At 34.5% G+C, this 15,567-nt stretch overlaps 1 protein-coding gene across 3 annotated transcripts in view; it reads right to left on the bottom strand.

The window, feature by feature from the left end:
- Window positions 1-15,567, bottom strand: part of LOC129243078 (SEC14-like protein 2) — a 40,143-nt gene that overhangs the window by 6,971 nt on the left and 17,605 nt on the right. For all 3 annotated transcript variants that reach the window (XM_054880178.1, XM_054880177.1, XM_054880179.1), the window contains exons 3-7: window positions 3,812-3,881; window positions 3,668-3,711; window positions 841-958; window positions 492-782; window positions 212-411 (exon numbers count right to left, since the gene is read on the bottom strand). In XM_054880178.1, the coding sequence (XP_054736153.1) occupies window positions 212-411; window positions 492-782; window positions 841-958; window positions 3,668-3,711; window positions 3,812-3,881 (723 nt within the window). The remainder of the gene's footprint in view (window positions 1-211; window positions 412-491; window positions 783-840; window positions 959-3,667; window positions 3,712-3,811; window positions 3,882-15,567) is intronic.

The raw sequence follows: 15,567 nt of genomic DNA, 5'->3' as shown, positions 1-15,567 counted from the left end.
TATTTTTTATAACCATATCTGTTATGTGCACGATCTTTCTCAACTTCCGGATATCACAAAAAAAAAATTATTTAAATACAACACCTTGCAAAATCTGCAAGATCAAACTTGAAGCATTTTTTGATTGACATTCGTCTTCCCTATTTGTCCCCTAATTGTCTTATAAGGCGGCTCACCTTTTTACACATTCGTTTATATTGGACCAACTAACCTTGGATTTGCAATCGGGATCTCCATTCTCATCGACATAATTTCCACCAAAACATTTTGGAAATATATCTGGGCTCACATGAGAGAATAGCGGCTCCTTCCACTTATCTGAGCCGGTCTTGTAGATTTTTATTTTGCTCATTGTGTACTCGTCTAGGAACTTTTTGACAAAATTGAAAGCGACCGAGAAAAGTTTGGGTGCTGTAAAATGCAGTAAATGTAATAAAAACAAATCTCTATTACAAAATCTAATTACAAGTAGAGCTAATATTATTTTTTACCATTGATGATATAGCACATTTTTAGCAATTCGGGGTAGTTGCTCTCATACTGCTTGACCGTTGAAAGAACACACTCTGCCGCTGGACGCCACGCATATTGCTTTATATTGAAGTTGGCCATATCGAAGAAGACTACTAGTTGACGTGCTTGTGGGCCATATTTTTTGCTCTGCTCATAGCCAGCTTGCATAAAACGCTCCAATAGTAGCACCAAATAACGTTGGAAGTCGAAACGTGTGACACAGTGTAGCATGCCCCAAATATCGAATTTGTAGAATGGACAAACGATAACTGTGATAATTGTGAGAAAAAAATTGTCAACCAACTTTTAACGGATCGTTTCACCTACCTGGGGACCCTTCGTTGTCGTAACCAATTAGTCCGTAAGGTAGATATTCACGCAGGGCGCGAGGTACATCCCACTTCTCCAAGTTGTCCACATTCCACATAGCGCGTGTCTTCAAACTCTATAAAATATTTGGGTTAAAAATATGCGAATTTTACTGGAATTTCGACTTTTGTTTTTAATTTAACAATTTTCAGTGTTTTTGAGAATTTCCATTTTTACTTCAGAAGTTTAGATTGATTGTTTGAAAATTTTGATTTGAATGTGAGGAAAAGTTTTTTTATACCCGCGCACACTTTTGCGTAAGGTTACACGGTGCAACACTGAAAACACACCTGACAAATTACACACTGTAGGTTGTTTATATGGTCGAATAATGCATAAAAATATTTTTGTTATTTTTGTTGTACCCTCCAATTTTTATTTATTTATAAAAAACCGTTTTTTCAGACTTTGCGCAGTAATCTACAGATATATCAGTCATTTTTTCACCGATTTTCAATATTTTATATGTTTTGAAAATGATATTGTCAGACCTTTCAAATGATGTACAACAAGTAATTATTCCAACTAGTTAGTCCTGATTTTCATTTGATTAAACCTGGAGAAAGTGTTTTTTTTTATCATTTTTTTAACTTTAACAATTTTTTATTGCATAATTTTACAACAAAATTAAAGATGTTTGTTAATATTCTTTGAGTGCATTTATTAACGAAGAAATTAATGTATTACTTTCAATAATCGGTCAAAAATTGCGTAAGCTACGCTAGTTTTCCGTAAATAGAAAAAAATGCCTTGAATATCTATCCATTTGTGGAACCATAGTTTTTGTCTTTAATGATTATTTACTTGGAAAAATCACTGCATTCTTTATGTATTGACAATAAATGTTTGACAATGACAATTTATCATAAATTACAAATGAAAGGTTAACGTGTTTCTATATAATTTTGCGACATAATTTTCGCGCGATTTCTGAGGCGCAGTAATTTTACCTCTCTCTAATTCGGTAAGTTTTGAACCGCGTGGCATATTGATATTTATTTACTTAAAAAACGATTTAAATTAATTATTGTTTATTGATACTAAGAAGAATAACGGTATTATTCCATATATTCATTTATTTTTACAGAGTACCTACATATTTTTGGAGTAAAGATTAAATATTCATGTTATGTGTCCTATAGTTACGAAACGCACCATAGTCTGAAACAGCTATTAGACCAGTCTTTGATTGGCAGTGCCTTTTTATCTCCTTCTTCCAAAATCGCGTTTTTCTCAAGTGTGTTTTTTTGTTAAAATTGTTTATAAGTTAGTTAAAGATGTGTGACAAACGCAATAATTTCTGCTACGTTTGCGGTTTATTTGTTGATAAACAACATCGCCGTGAATTAAAAACAAATACTATCGTGGTTGAAGCATACAATCTTCACTTTGAGCGCAATTATAGTGAAAGTCAGCGATGAACAAGGGGAAAGGTTTCATCAAGAAATTGCGTCAATTGAAAAACGTTTCCACGGAAAAAACGAAATACATATGTTGGCGGATTACTGTTGGTCGCTCAAACGCGAGACGAGCGATTCTTCTTTAAAACGACGAAGGTCGGGTAAACATTTTTAGAAAAAGTTAGGTATGTAAAATCAACAAAAAAATTTATATAAAATGATTGTGTATGATTGTTCTTTTTACTCCAATACATTTTACACACTGCAATACACATGATGGCCCATATTTTCTATTTACGGAAAACTAGCGCAGTTTACGCAATTTTTGTCCGATTATTGAAAGTAATACATTTCTTCGTTAATAAATGCACTCAAAGAATATTAACAAACATCTTTAATTTTGTAGTAAAATTATGCAATAAAAAATTGTTAAAGTTAAAAAAATGATAAAAAAAAACACTTTCTCCAGGTTTAATCAAATAAAAATCAGAACTAACTAGTTTGAATAATTACTTGTTCTACATCATTTGAAAGGTCTGACAATATCATTTTCAAAACATATAAAATATTGAAAATGGGTGAAAAAATGACTGAGATATCCGTAGATTACTGCGCAAAGTCTAAAAAAACGGTTTTTTATAAATAAATAAAAATTGGAGGGTACAACAAAAATAACAAAAATATTTTTATGCATTATTCGACCATATAAACAACCTACAGTGTGTAATTTGTCAGGTGTATTTCGTTTTTTTTTTTGTAGCACCGTGTTATTATAATTTTGTTCATATAACGGCGGAAATTAGGCATTAGGGAATCGAGATAGATATAAACACATATATTACCAAAATGCTAAGAATGATGAAGAGTCGATTTAGCTTTTCCAGTTCGTCCGTCCGTGCGCACGATAACTCAAGTAAAAATGAAAACTTGGTACACATATTACCATTTGTCCAAGATACTTAGTTATTTGTTGGTAGTCAAAATATGCGAAATTGGTGGTTATTTACCAATTAATAGTTGAAAAAGAAAAAAATGATGTTTCTGTTATGGACGATGAAAAATGTCTCACTTGTGAAAGAAATGTTGAACCCAAAAAAATCAATTTTTACATTTCTTATAATTAAATATTTAATATTGTTTTGTTCGAAATAGAAAAATACATCTTTTCTTAGTAATTTTTGTAAAGCACTCAAGCAAACCAATTCTTTGAAGACTTAACAATAATGCCGTAAATACTTGGATCACTCGACATGGAGTCACCCAAATGCTTATTTCTAACTTGATTCCTTTATTTTGTTATTCAGACAAACAACCGTTATGTGAACAAAATTATAATACTCTTGTGCAACAGTGCGCGCGGGTGTAAATATGTATGACCAGCTTACCGCACGCAACATTTCCTCGGCCGCGTCCGGATTCCATTTTCTTGCTTGATTGATAAAAAGAGAGAAAAGCATGAATTAGTCCAAAAAGGACGGATTTTAAATATGTTTTATGATTATGAAAGTATAATAAAACGTTGGCCATACCACGCAACCAACGCAGAAGGTAGTAATCATCATGCGTGTCATTCAGAATGTCGGAAACGCTCTTGCGGAACTGTAAGAATAATTGAAAAATAAATACGTATTAGATTTAAATATTACTATAATTTTTAAAATTTAAAAAAACATTTGCCTTATTTAAAAGAAATTTTTTTTTCTAATCTAATTTTGCAATGAGATATACATAGTAGAGAAGCACCCCAGAGTATGCAATAACCAAACTTAATCTCGACTCTCGTCCACACGTTCGTGCACTATAGGTAAAGTGAGTAACCCATGTGTGAAATGTGGTAATCAACTTGTGTGCAGTCTTTGCTCACAACGGAAGGGGGAAGAACCACACTGACATATTCGGTTTAAGGACACATTAAAATATATATGGAGCGCCTATTTAAGCGCTGGTTTGGCTATGTCTTGAAGTGGCGTGTGCCTTGATGTTGTTCCATAAATGAAGTGACCTACAGTTTCAAGCCGACTCCGAAGGGTAGATATTTTTTTTATGAGGAGATTTTTTATGGCAGAAATACTTTCGAAGGTTTGTTATTGCCCGCTGAGGGGCGACCGCCATTAGAAAAAACTTTTTCTTCATTTTGGTCTTTCACCGAAATCCGAACCAACGTTCTCTCTGAACGCCGAATGGTAGTCCCGCAGCAATCCATTCGGCTACGGCACCATATAAATGCTTGACTTTATTTGAATTCCCAAAAACAGTTGCGCGCTGGGTTTTGATCCGCAGAGTAAGAAACATTCCAATGAGAAGTATGTAGCGCAAAGCTCCGGATAAGACCCGTGCTCTTTGTTGAAATTGGCCTAAATCGCTTAGGTGGTAACCAGTCTAATAAAGAGCAGAAATAATCACTACATACAAGTGTGAAATAATCTACAATTTCCATTTGAAAGAAAAACGAACTTTCGAGATTTTGAAGTTAAAACTGAATGAAAGGATCAACCGCGACCTCACACACATATATAAAATTCTCAAGTCATATATTTATAAAGACGGTGATATTTTTGTTACATCTCTTTGAGCGGAACTACCATGGTGAGAAGATTTTTAGAGCTGTGCTTTTTAGCAGACCGAATCTCTGAGCGAATTTGACAGAGTCAGCTGATTGGCTGCCGTCACTTGGGATGTGTTTACACCAAAACTTGTGTTGGTGATATATGAAGAAAATCAACGAAGGACACTTCGTTGTCGTCTTAAATAACGACTGATTGGACGAGTGTGTGAATATATGTGAAATGATTGTGCAAATTTCGGCTGGCGATAAGATTGCGTTAGTTATGTACGAAAAAAATCAACACAATCTTCGCTCCTCACGCTTCGTTGCTATTGGATAACGACTGATTGAACGAGTGTGTGAATATATGTGAAATGATTGTGCAGAACTCGGCTCAATCTCCCAAGTAACGTGGCAGCCGAAGTTCTCTTCATAATTTTCATTTTTACCACCGTTAAAGAGCAAACCCGACAAATCTATCATCCTCGGGAACCACCAAAAAGCGAATAGAGTGATTCGTTGACGGAGAAGTAATATTTCCAAATTCACTAAGCATAATTCGCTCAATCAGCTGATTCTTTCAAATCGATGAGAGTCGATTAACGGTCTGATATTGGCCACACCTTCTGAATTTTTTTGTATTTGTATTTTAAGATGTGCTTTCGTTTTGAAATCATATGCTTTTATATGGTAAAGTCATTTGTGTTTATAGTTCTCTAATTTAATTATAATTGAAGAAATAAACAAATCGATTTGCGATGTTAAAAAATTCATGCAAAACTTCTGGAAACCGTGGGTTGTTGCTAAAGCGCTCGGTGTCGTTGCAGCCGAAGGTCGCACAATTTTATTTTTCACTAGCAGATTGACCAAGTCTGGTAATCTATCAAATTCTTGGTTCGCACCTCATCTCCAATTCAACCTAACGTTCACCTCATTCGCAGATAGAGAGTCGCTAAAAAATATTAATGTATAATACAAAATTATTTAAAATTTCATTTAACAAGTGAAAATTTCCATACAAAAAAAATCAAAACAAAAAATTGTTTCCATTAAATTTTCTTCCGAATTTTTTTAAGCGTCAAAAGCACAGTGTATATTTTTGATGCAAATTATAAGTGACGCTTTATAGAAAAATTACATTTTTGAATATTTGAAGTTATCAGTGCTGCAAGTTTTACATTTCTGAATGTTCTGGTTGCACTGCGAAGGCAATTTGCGCTTTTTGATGTACGTATTTCCGAAGAGATTCTACTTCTAGGCATATCAGCGAATTATTTTTTGTGGGAAGTGAACTTGTTTATCCTGACTCTTCGAGGCTTAACGCAGGTGAAAATGTTTAATCAACCGTAGACCTTTTCATACTCATTGTTTTTGTATGCCTACTCGTAACATTCATACACGCATTCTATGCCTTCGTTTGCGGTTACGCTCTATCCTCTTCTTGCAGTCATACATATTAAACGTGAATTATAAATAAATTCGAGGTTTTGAACGCGCATATGCTTACTATTCTTTATACATACATATGCATGTTGTATACTATACACTTTTGCACTCTGCCCCCTGACATTGATGGTGTTTTTTAGTAATTATAACTACTAAATGTTAAAAGCTTACATACGCGAATACATACGCATGCTTCAAGCGGCAAGTAAGGCTATTAGCCTATTGAGTTCCGTTAAAACTTTAAAGACTCTGTATAAAAACTGTTTTTATTTTTTCTTTATTAAAATTAACTCATTTCTAACCTTCAAATACAGTTTCGATTGCCTCTCGACGTGATTTTGTTGTCAAATTTTAGTTCCCGTTTATCTATTCCGTACAAACTAATGCATGATGTTCTGGTGATAATACCATAACAGTTGCTTGTTACCTTTTAATGCAATCGAAATAAATTTAACGCGTCTTCGATTCGAAAAAAAAATTAGAGCTTTTGTCAAAACTTTTATGTCAAAAAAGTTTTTAATTTAGTTAAGGGAGAAGTTAAAGCAATCTTTCAAATTTAAATATAGCTTTAATAGAGGAAGTCAAAGAACAATTTCATATACATATGTAGAATTTATTTTCGGATCAAGTTTTCGAACAACAAATTTGAGTCCCAGCAGATACGTTAAAAACTGTTACTAGCTAACTAAAAAAAATATAAATTATTACTTATGAACATTTTTTATTAGATTTCATTGTTGTAACAATCATTTAGGGGTTAGGGATATGTAAATAAGGTAGGTAGTTTTTCTTCGGCGTAGCCTCTTTTGATGGCACACCAGCAATTTTTTATATTTTTTTTTTCGATTTTCGAAGGTGACATAAAATTTATAATTTTGTTTTTGAATAAGTTGTTACTAAGAAAAAATTAATTTGACTGATGGAAATTTAACCTTTGAAATTTTGACCTTTACTCACTCCATTGCTTGTCTCGCTGAATACTGCAGCTGTATAGTTCACAAGTGTGAAATATATATTGTAATAATTGACGTATGTACGTGATTAATTTTGACTACCTTCTACATATGAATAGATATACATACATAGAAGTACAGAAGATGTCTTTGATATATTATTTTGTGCAAAAAAAGAAAAATCCTCTAAAAAATTTTACACAAATAATAAAATGCATCGAAAAAAACCAGGATATAATTGTGATAATTAAGATTTGTTTAAGTTATAATTTAGTAGAGTTAGTAGCCTTAGCCCGACGAGTCCCGTACAGGGAACTTTAAACGTGGTTTTCTCAAAACTACTATATAGTTATGGGAATCCTTTAAGGGGTAACACCACTGTAGAAATTTCAAAAAATTGATTTTTTTTATAAGCTTAAAAAATTCTTTGAACCTTTTAAAATACAGAACAAAAAGTTTTATACGTTACCGAAGTCTATTTCATAAATATTTTAAGCTTTTAACCAAGCGTTAGTGACTGCTACCTAACGACTTCTCCAAATTTCCAAACTTTAAACGCGTTTTTCTCAAAACACGTTTTCTGAAATTGGCACGCAGCATAACTCAAACAATTTTAAATATTTTTAATCAGGTTTTTCACTACGTCTGTATAATAACCTTTTTAAGAGAAGAGCGTAGGGGATTTTCGATAGATTAATTTAAACGATTGTTATAATTATTTAAGTGCCGTTTTTTTAGTCCAAAATAGAGTTTTTTCCTTCAAATGCTTGCTAATTCCACAAAAATAAATATTTTTTAAATCCCCTACGTGTTTCTCTAGCTATTCTTATCTAGATTAAGAAAAAAAAATGTTTCTTTGTTCCAGATTAAAATATGCACCCTCTGTGCTGCGTGCCGCGGAGCTCCTTCAAGAGAAACCACATTACAAAAATGTCTCCAATGCCGCCATTTTGTAAAATTTTTCGATCAAACTTTGTAGTTTTGTATTTTAGTATATAAGTAATAACTTCCCAAATCAGAGTAATTGTTTCCCATTTCCTTCTATACAAAAAAATTCTTTAAAAATCGTGTTTATTTTACGCGTGTACAGTGGTATTACCCCTTAAGTAAGAGGTTTGTCCAAAAATAAGGTGAATTTTCATTTTTCTCAAAAAATATTTATTTATTCATCAATTTCTATTTTATATCCTTCAATGTACATAGTCCCTCTTAGATATAATGCATTTGTGCCAGCGTTTTTCCCAATCCTCGAAGTAGTTCTGATATGCACTTTTTGGTATGTCCTTGAGCTCTCTCAATCGTCGCAAAACGCCGTTTTTTCATGGGTCTTTTCAATCTTGGGAACAGGAAAAGGTCGCATTTTTTTCGAATTGCTTCACGTAAACGGCGCATAACTTCCTTATTTACCGTAAGACTTTGTGTAAAGAACTCCTGATTTACTACGCCATGGTAATAGAAGAAAACAGTGAGCAAAACCTAAACATTTGATCAAACTTGGTGTGCTTTCTTTTGGTCTTATCTCTCCTAGACTCTTCCATTGGGACGATTGGGCTTTGGTTTCGATGTCATAACCATATACCCATGATTCGTTTCCACTTATGACACTTTTAAATAAACCTGGATGATGCTGATGTCTCTCAAGAATTCCTGAGCGATGCTCATGTGACGTTTTGTTGGGTCAAAATTCAGCAATTTTGGAACGAACTTCACTACCACACGCTTCATGCCCAAAATTTCCGAAAAGATTGCATGGCATGAGCCAACCGATATGCCGATATGTCGACATCCTCAGCAAGTCTTCTAATTGTGATTCGACGCTTCTCCGTAACAATTCTCTTCAGTTTCTCAATATTTTCATCGGTTGTTGATGTGCTGGGTCGTCCAGAACGAGTGTCGACATTCACATCTTGTCGACCTTCTGTGAAAAGCTTGTACCACTTGTAAACATTTTTTTGACTCAGAGTACTCTCAACGTATGCGACTGTCAACATTTCAAGTGTTTTTGAGCACTTAATTCCATTTTTGAACACAAAATTTGATGCCACTTCTTCAATCCATTCTATTCCATAGCAGAAAATCGCTGAACACGCAAAACACTTGTCTTATTTATGCCTCTCACAAACAAACTAAACATCATACGAGTATATTGCTAAAATCGTGAACATATCTTCCAGAGGACTGTATCAACATAAAAAAATAAGAATCGAAAGTCGAATGTACGTAGCCCGCGAAATTTGAAAATTCACCTTATTTTTTTAACCTCACATCGTACATAATTTAGTATTGGTGTATCTTTAACATGCATAAGCCCCTGGAAAAAAATGCCAATTTGACTCAACATAAAAAAAAAATTATAATAATAAAAAAAGCAATTAAAAACGGAAGCGTAGAAGAAGTTTGTGTATTTATAAAAAACAAATCAATATGTATTGAAAAAATTATTCATTGTGCTTCAAGTTTTTTGTATAAAATGAGGCGCCGCTGTGCCCAGATTAACACAAGGGAGTGTTGGGTGTTAAATAAAAAAAGTCATTTGTGGATGTGCACAACCTGATTGTTTATTAACGAAACTAACAACAATGGTTAGACTTCATTAATTTACTAAATCATTGGTTGGCTCTAAATTAGAATTTCCAACTATTAAAACGCCGAGTAATGAATCCCATCAAAGTACGCATGCGCATTAATTTGTATACATTTATGTATGTATGTATGTATGTATATACAAATATGTACACTGTATAATACGTAAGTATATCAGTTTGCATTCCCGATGTACTGTTTCATAATTTATTATTATATTACAGTGGGTGACTTGCAGATTGTGGTTCACGTTTTAGCAAACTAATTATTTTTTTACTTTATTTCTTATAAATTTTGTTTATAACTTTTCATATCCGCACATTGAAGTGGTAAACGTGCTAAGACTGCAAAAGTTGATTATGCTTTATACGAAAATCAGCTACAAATTTATGTAACCGTTGCCAAATTGAAAATTTAAGCCTACCATTCTCGATTCAAGGACAAAAAGGTAAAAGCTATGCAAATTATACACATTCGGTGCTATCCACTTAAGCTTTATGCGCCAGCTGGAAATCTTAGCTATATGGTAGTTATGCATAATTATTATATCGGGTATTTTTTTAGTTGCATGAGAGCTATCGATATCGATAACTATGGTTTGATGGCAGAGAATGGCAAACAGTTTTCACTTTTTTGTTCAGAAAGGTTTGGAAAGAAGCACAAATAGTAGAATCCAGCGGCTTCGTTGTCTGGGTCACGACGTCCGAATAGATACAAACGCTCCGGCTCGCAGAGTATTCGAGTCGGTACCAGCTGTTGGTAGCAGAGGAAAAGCAATGCTGGATGGAGAAGAACTTGGCTTCACTTGGTGTGTCCAACTGGCGTCGGTTAGCACGAGAAAGAAACGACTGGCGCCCTCCGTTAAACTGGGCCAAAATCGCGTTAGCGGTTATCCCGTCAATAAAGGAGAAGAACAAGTTTTGACAAGTCATCATGAATCTTTTAACGTCAAAACAATGCTTCCAAATTGGAAGAATTTACTTTGAAAAAAAACGTGCTCGCGAAGTTCATAGAGCACTTCATCCATATAACGCGCGGCTTACTCGTTGGCAGCATCATCTCTCTTTATTTCTTTCGAATTGAGGAAGGAGTTGCCATTACGGTAAATGGTTATCGATATCGAGCCATGCAGACTGAATTTTTGTTTCCAAAAGTCAACGATATCGACGATATTTGACAATCGATTTATTGGACTGATCGATGGTAGCCGCGGCGGTTATACGCCAGATATCATATTCAAAAAATAAATGCCATGAAATTATCTACCAGATAATTTAAAAAAATATCATACCAACAATATTCCTGCATTGTATTGTCATTCTAAGCTCTCAAGCTCTTAAAAACAAAGGACGACATTTTCGGAATTTCATATGGAGAAAATATTCACATTTTGAAGTGTATGAGTCTACGTATTTGGATTATATGTACTTAGTCCTGCCATAAGTTTTGTTACAAGTAAAGTCCGTTAGAGATATGAAATTATAATACTTTTTTCAATGAAGTTAGTTTTATTTAATAATGTAAATATTACGCTGACCGAATGGGTTGGTGCGTGACTACCATTCGGAAGGTTCATACGTAGGTTCCAATCTCGGTGAAACACCAAAATGAAGAAAACGTTTTTTCCAATAGTGGTCGCCACTCGGCAGGCAATGGCAAATCTCCGAGTGTATTTCTGCCATAAAAAAGCTCCTCATAAAAATATCTGCCGTTCGGAGTCGGCGTAAAACTGTAGGCCCGTCCATTTTGTGAAACAACATCAAGACGCACGTCACAAATAAGAAGAGGAGATCGGCTAAACATCCAGAAAGAATGTATATATGTATACCTATATATATAAATTTTAAATTTTCATTCGATCATGGTCATCATTTGCTTTTACGCAAGCCTTTAAACGATTAGGCCATTCAGCTGTTGCAGTACGCACGGTTTCCGTGGATATTCACGTCGCTGCTCGAGCCAAAAATTGTTTCGGATTAACCAAATTTCTGTGAGGTTTTCGACTGGCCATGGTCTCGAATTCTGACCAAAAATTGTAGTCCAATGGATTCTGATCTAGACTTCCAATCGGCCAATCTTCTGTGAAATATTGTTTTTTTAGCCACTGCCGGGAGGTTTTTGCCTTATGAGCTGGAGTGGAATTCCGCTCGAAGATCTAACGCTCCCCATTGAAGAGAGTGGTGCTCAACTGGTGCGCCTTCTAAGACATCCTCTTGGCACCCTTTTTCCCCTGTTCTAACCCCTTTTTCGCAGAAATTAAGAGAGGCAACACTTACAAGACACTCCCCACCAAACCATTACAGAGGCTAGATGGTGCCCACGCTGAACCCTTGGAGCAGCATTTTTTGCGTTTTTAGAAGTTTAAGCAGAGATTTTGTCGTTTTGCTTATTAAAAACTTGTGGAGCAGTGAAATTTTCTCATTTGTGAAAATAATATTTTCATGGCCATTGCCTGCTTGCCACCATCGATGCTGCTTGCATCTGTCGAGTCTAATTTTCTTCAAGCGCCAAATTGAATGCCAAAAGATGACCACTTGAGCGACGGAAGGCTTTCATGTGGAGATCATTTCTAATTAGTCTTGACATGGATCTGGTCGATACATTCATTTCCCTCGACATGATATTCTGCTTTCTAAGCGGACTTCTGCGCATTTTTATTGAACGGTGTTTATGAATGCACTGATTCGAACCAGGCGAGGATGACCACTTTCTTTTCTGTCTGTGACTTCAGACATTTGGGAAAAATGATTGATCGTGCGGTAAGCAAATATTAAGTTTTTTCAGCAATTCGTAAATCTCATTGCTCTTATGAAGTGAAATCACTGCAATGCGATTTTCCTCAGCTCCCCACTCCGTTGTTAAAAAGCGAAATTTGCCACGAAACTGAGTCCATTTTATGAGTATAAAATGCATATGAACAAAAGCAAAAATAACGTAACTTTTTTCTGCGAATTCATTCTTGCCGTATGTAATGCAAAATTTGTCACAGAATTTATGGCAAGACTAAGCATGATATGTTCTAGGGCTTCCTCCTTCACCCTCCAAAGCTTGTGGTTCGCTTTTATCAACGAACTTCATATTAGCAACATCACAGCTTAACTCAACAGTATTCAGTTTAGGTAGGTAGTAAGAGTTTTTAAATCCTCTGTTGATGGAGTTGGAATAATTCGTCAAAGAAGCCGTTGGGCCACGCCGTTCTAATTCAGCCCTTTTCTGCAGGCTCAAACTAAGCAATTGTGTTTCAAAGCTCGTAAATTGTGAATGTTTAAATGAAATGATTTGAAATGCATTATAATGTTATATATTGCAATAATAATTAGCATTGACATACAAACACCATTGAACTTCAATTTTAACTATACCAAAGTTTTAATGTCTGCGATTATACTCGTATACTTTCGAGACATAAAAAGTGGAAGTAAAACCCTGTGCTACTAACTCAATTGCAGACTCTACCAACAAAAAAGCGTGAAGAGATATTCTCGAAGCACAAATAAGAAACAATAATTATCACTGCCGCGTTAAGGAAATCTACTTAGAAAACCGGTTGGACTTGGAATAAATGAATTCACATCGCAGACATAAATTTAAGCGATACTGAATACCTTTAAGCTTCAAGAGCAGCTTGGAAAAAAACGAAAGCAAAAAAAAAAAAAACCGCCAGGCGAATGCAGAATATAAAACGTGCATTAAAACTTATTTATATGGGCATGTATTGTATGTACATGTGCACATAAATATGTGCTGATGTGCATAAATGTACAAATTTACACAGAAGAAGTAAACAATGTCGCGCAAGTCTACTTTACAATTGCAATTAAATTCTATATATGATAAACGGCAGAAACCTGATAACTCAAAAAATTACTATAAAAAAATTTAATTAGCAAATTAAAGCCACATATGTTACATACATACCTACATATAAGTACATACCAGTATCAGCCGTGCTGTCAAAATTTGCGTTATTTAAACTTGTAACAGTACGAAAAATGGATAACGATTCACAAGTGAATGATTTTAAAAAAGTTTGGCATGAAAATCAAGGTCATATTTAATAAACCATAAATTACTACAGCAAATAATATTTAATATACATATAATTGGCGCGTACACCCTTTTTGGGTGTTTGGCCGAGCTCCTCCTCCTATTTGTGACCTGCATTTTGATGTAGGAGGGAACCACAACGACTCCGAATGGCAGACATTTTATATGAGGCAGAAATACACTCGGAGGTTTGCCATTGCCTGCCGTGGTGCGACCGCTATTAGAAAAAACTGTTTCTGCCATTTTGGTGTTTCTTGCATGGAGATTCGAACCTAAACACTTCTGAATGGTGGTCACGCACCAAATCATTCGGCTACGGCTGTCGTGTGTTGTTAATTACAATCTACAAATAACAATACAATTAAACCAGTTAGTTATCTTACTTCGTTAAATAATCATTAATCGTTGAAGTGATGAGTCAGCAGCCTTTATTTTTTTCCATTTTTATTGTAATAAATAATTAGTATAAATACTCTCTTCTGTAGAGAAAACCTGTAGTAATACACTATATGTACTTAACAAGTTTTTATAATAAATTGTAATTGACTAGAAAAAAATCATATTTCTTTAAAAAAAAAATCCAAGGCGAATCTATTAAAGGTGGTATTGGTAAATCAGCTGATTTGTTTTTTTTTTTTCTTTCGCTGTGTCCATGTGGCAGTCAGCACAGAATAAAACAAGGCGAATTAATTTTTTGTTTTCTACTTTTCCAATACTTTGCCGTGACAATCAAAAGTACAAAACATTCTTGTTGGTGTAGCGCCACCACCTTTAATAAATGCGCCTTAAAAAAATATGGGGTTTTATGACATTTACGTATGATTCGTTATTCAATAGAAGGCCTCTCCGATTCGCCGAGCATTAGCAAGTGGTGAACAAATATGATATATGGGTATATGGAATAAATAAACATATGTTGACAGCACCGGAAAGGAGCTGGCAAAAATTACATTTGATTGGAAGCACTTAATGACTACTAGCAAGACCGGGTTCATATAGGGAAACATTTGTTGCTTTAACTAGTTGCTTGTTATTGTTATTGTTGATTGTAGACCAAAAGCTAACAATTGCATTGAATACGGCAGGACCATCAAAAAAGAATTCACAAAGCTGAAGCAAAAAAAGCTTCCCTGTATGAACGCGGTCTAATGAAACCTACTTAGGTTTCCGAAGATTAGGAAAGAAAGATGTGGCAATATTGAAAATAGTGAGTTAAGTATACCAGTTTTATGAGGCATAATCATACTTGCTAGCGGCGAATCTGGGTCGATAACTTTATTGTTACTTTCACATGCAAATTTTTCATCAAGCGACGCAGAAAAGTGACGAATCGAAGGCGTAACTTTTTATTTTAAATAAACTATTTGCTTTATTTTTGATCGTGGTGTAATAAACATTGCAGTATTTAGGATCCGTTTTTATTAACAATCAGCTTATACTAGCCACACTGTTATTTTTATTATAAAGGGTGATTATTTAGCTATTATCTTTTCAAACAGTTGGTTTAAACAGCTGACGCAGGTTTCGGGTTTTGTTCCACTGTCAAACATCTTCAGTTTGGTCTTTAATTTAACCATGAATCGTCTTACAAACGAACAACGCCTGCAAATCATTGAATTTTATTATAAAAATGCGTGTTTAAAAAGTTTGAAGTCGAAAAATTGTGTTCAGCGACGAAGCTCATTTTTGGGTCAATGGGTACGTAAATAAG

Source organism: Anastrepha obliqua, chromosome 3 (assembly GCF_027943255.1).
Source record: "Anastrepha obliqua isolate idAnaObli1 chromosome 3, idAnaObli1_1.0, whole genome shotgun sequence".
Lineage (NCBI taxonomy): Eukaryota > Metazoa > Arthropoda > Insecta > Diptera > Tephritidae > Anastrepha > Anastrepha obliqua.
The sequence above is the reverse complement of the archived record's forward strand: the minus strand, read 5'-3'. Positions and strand labels throughout refer to the sequence as shown.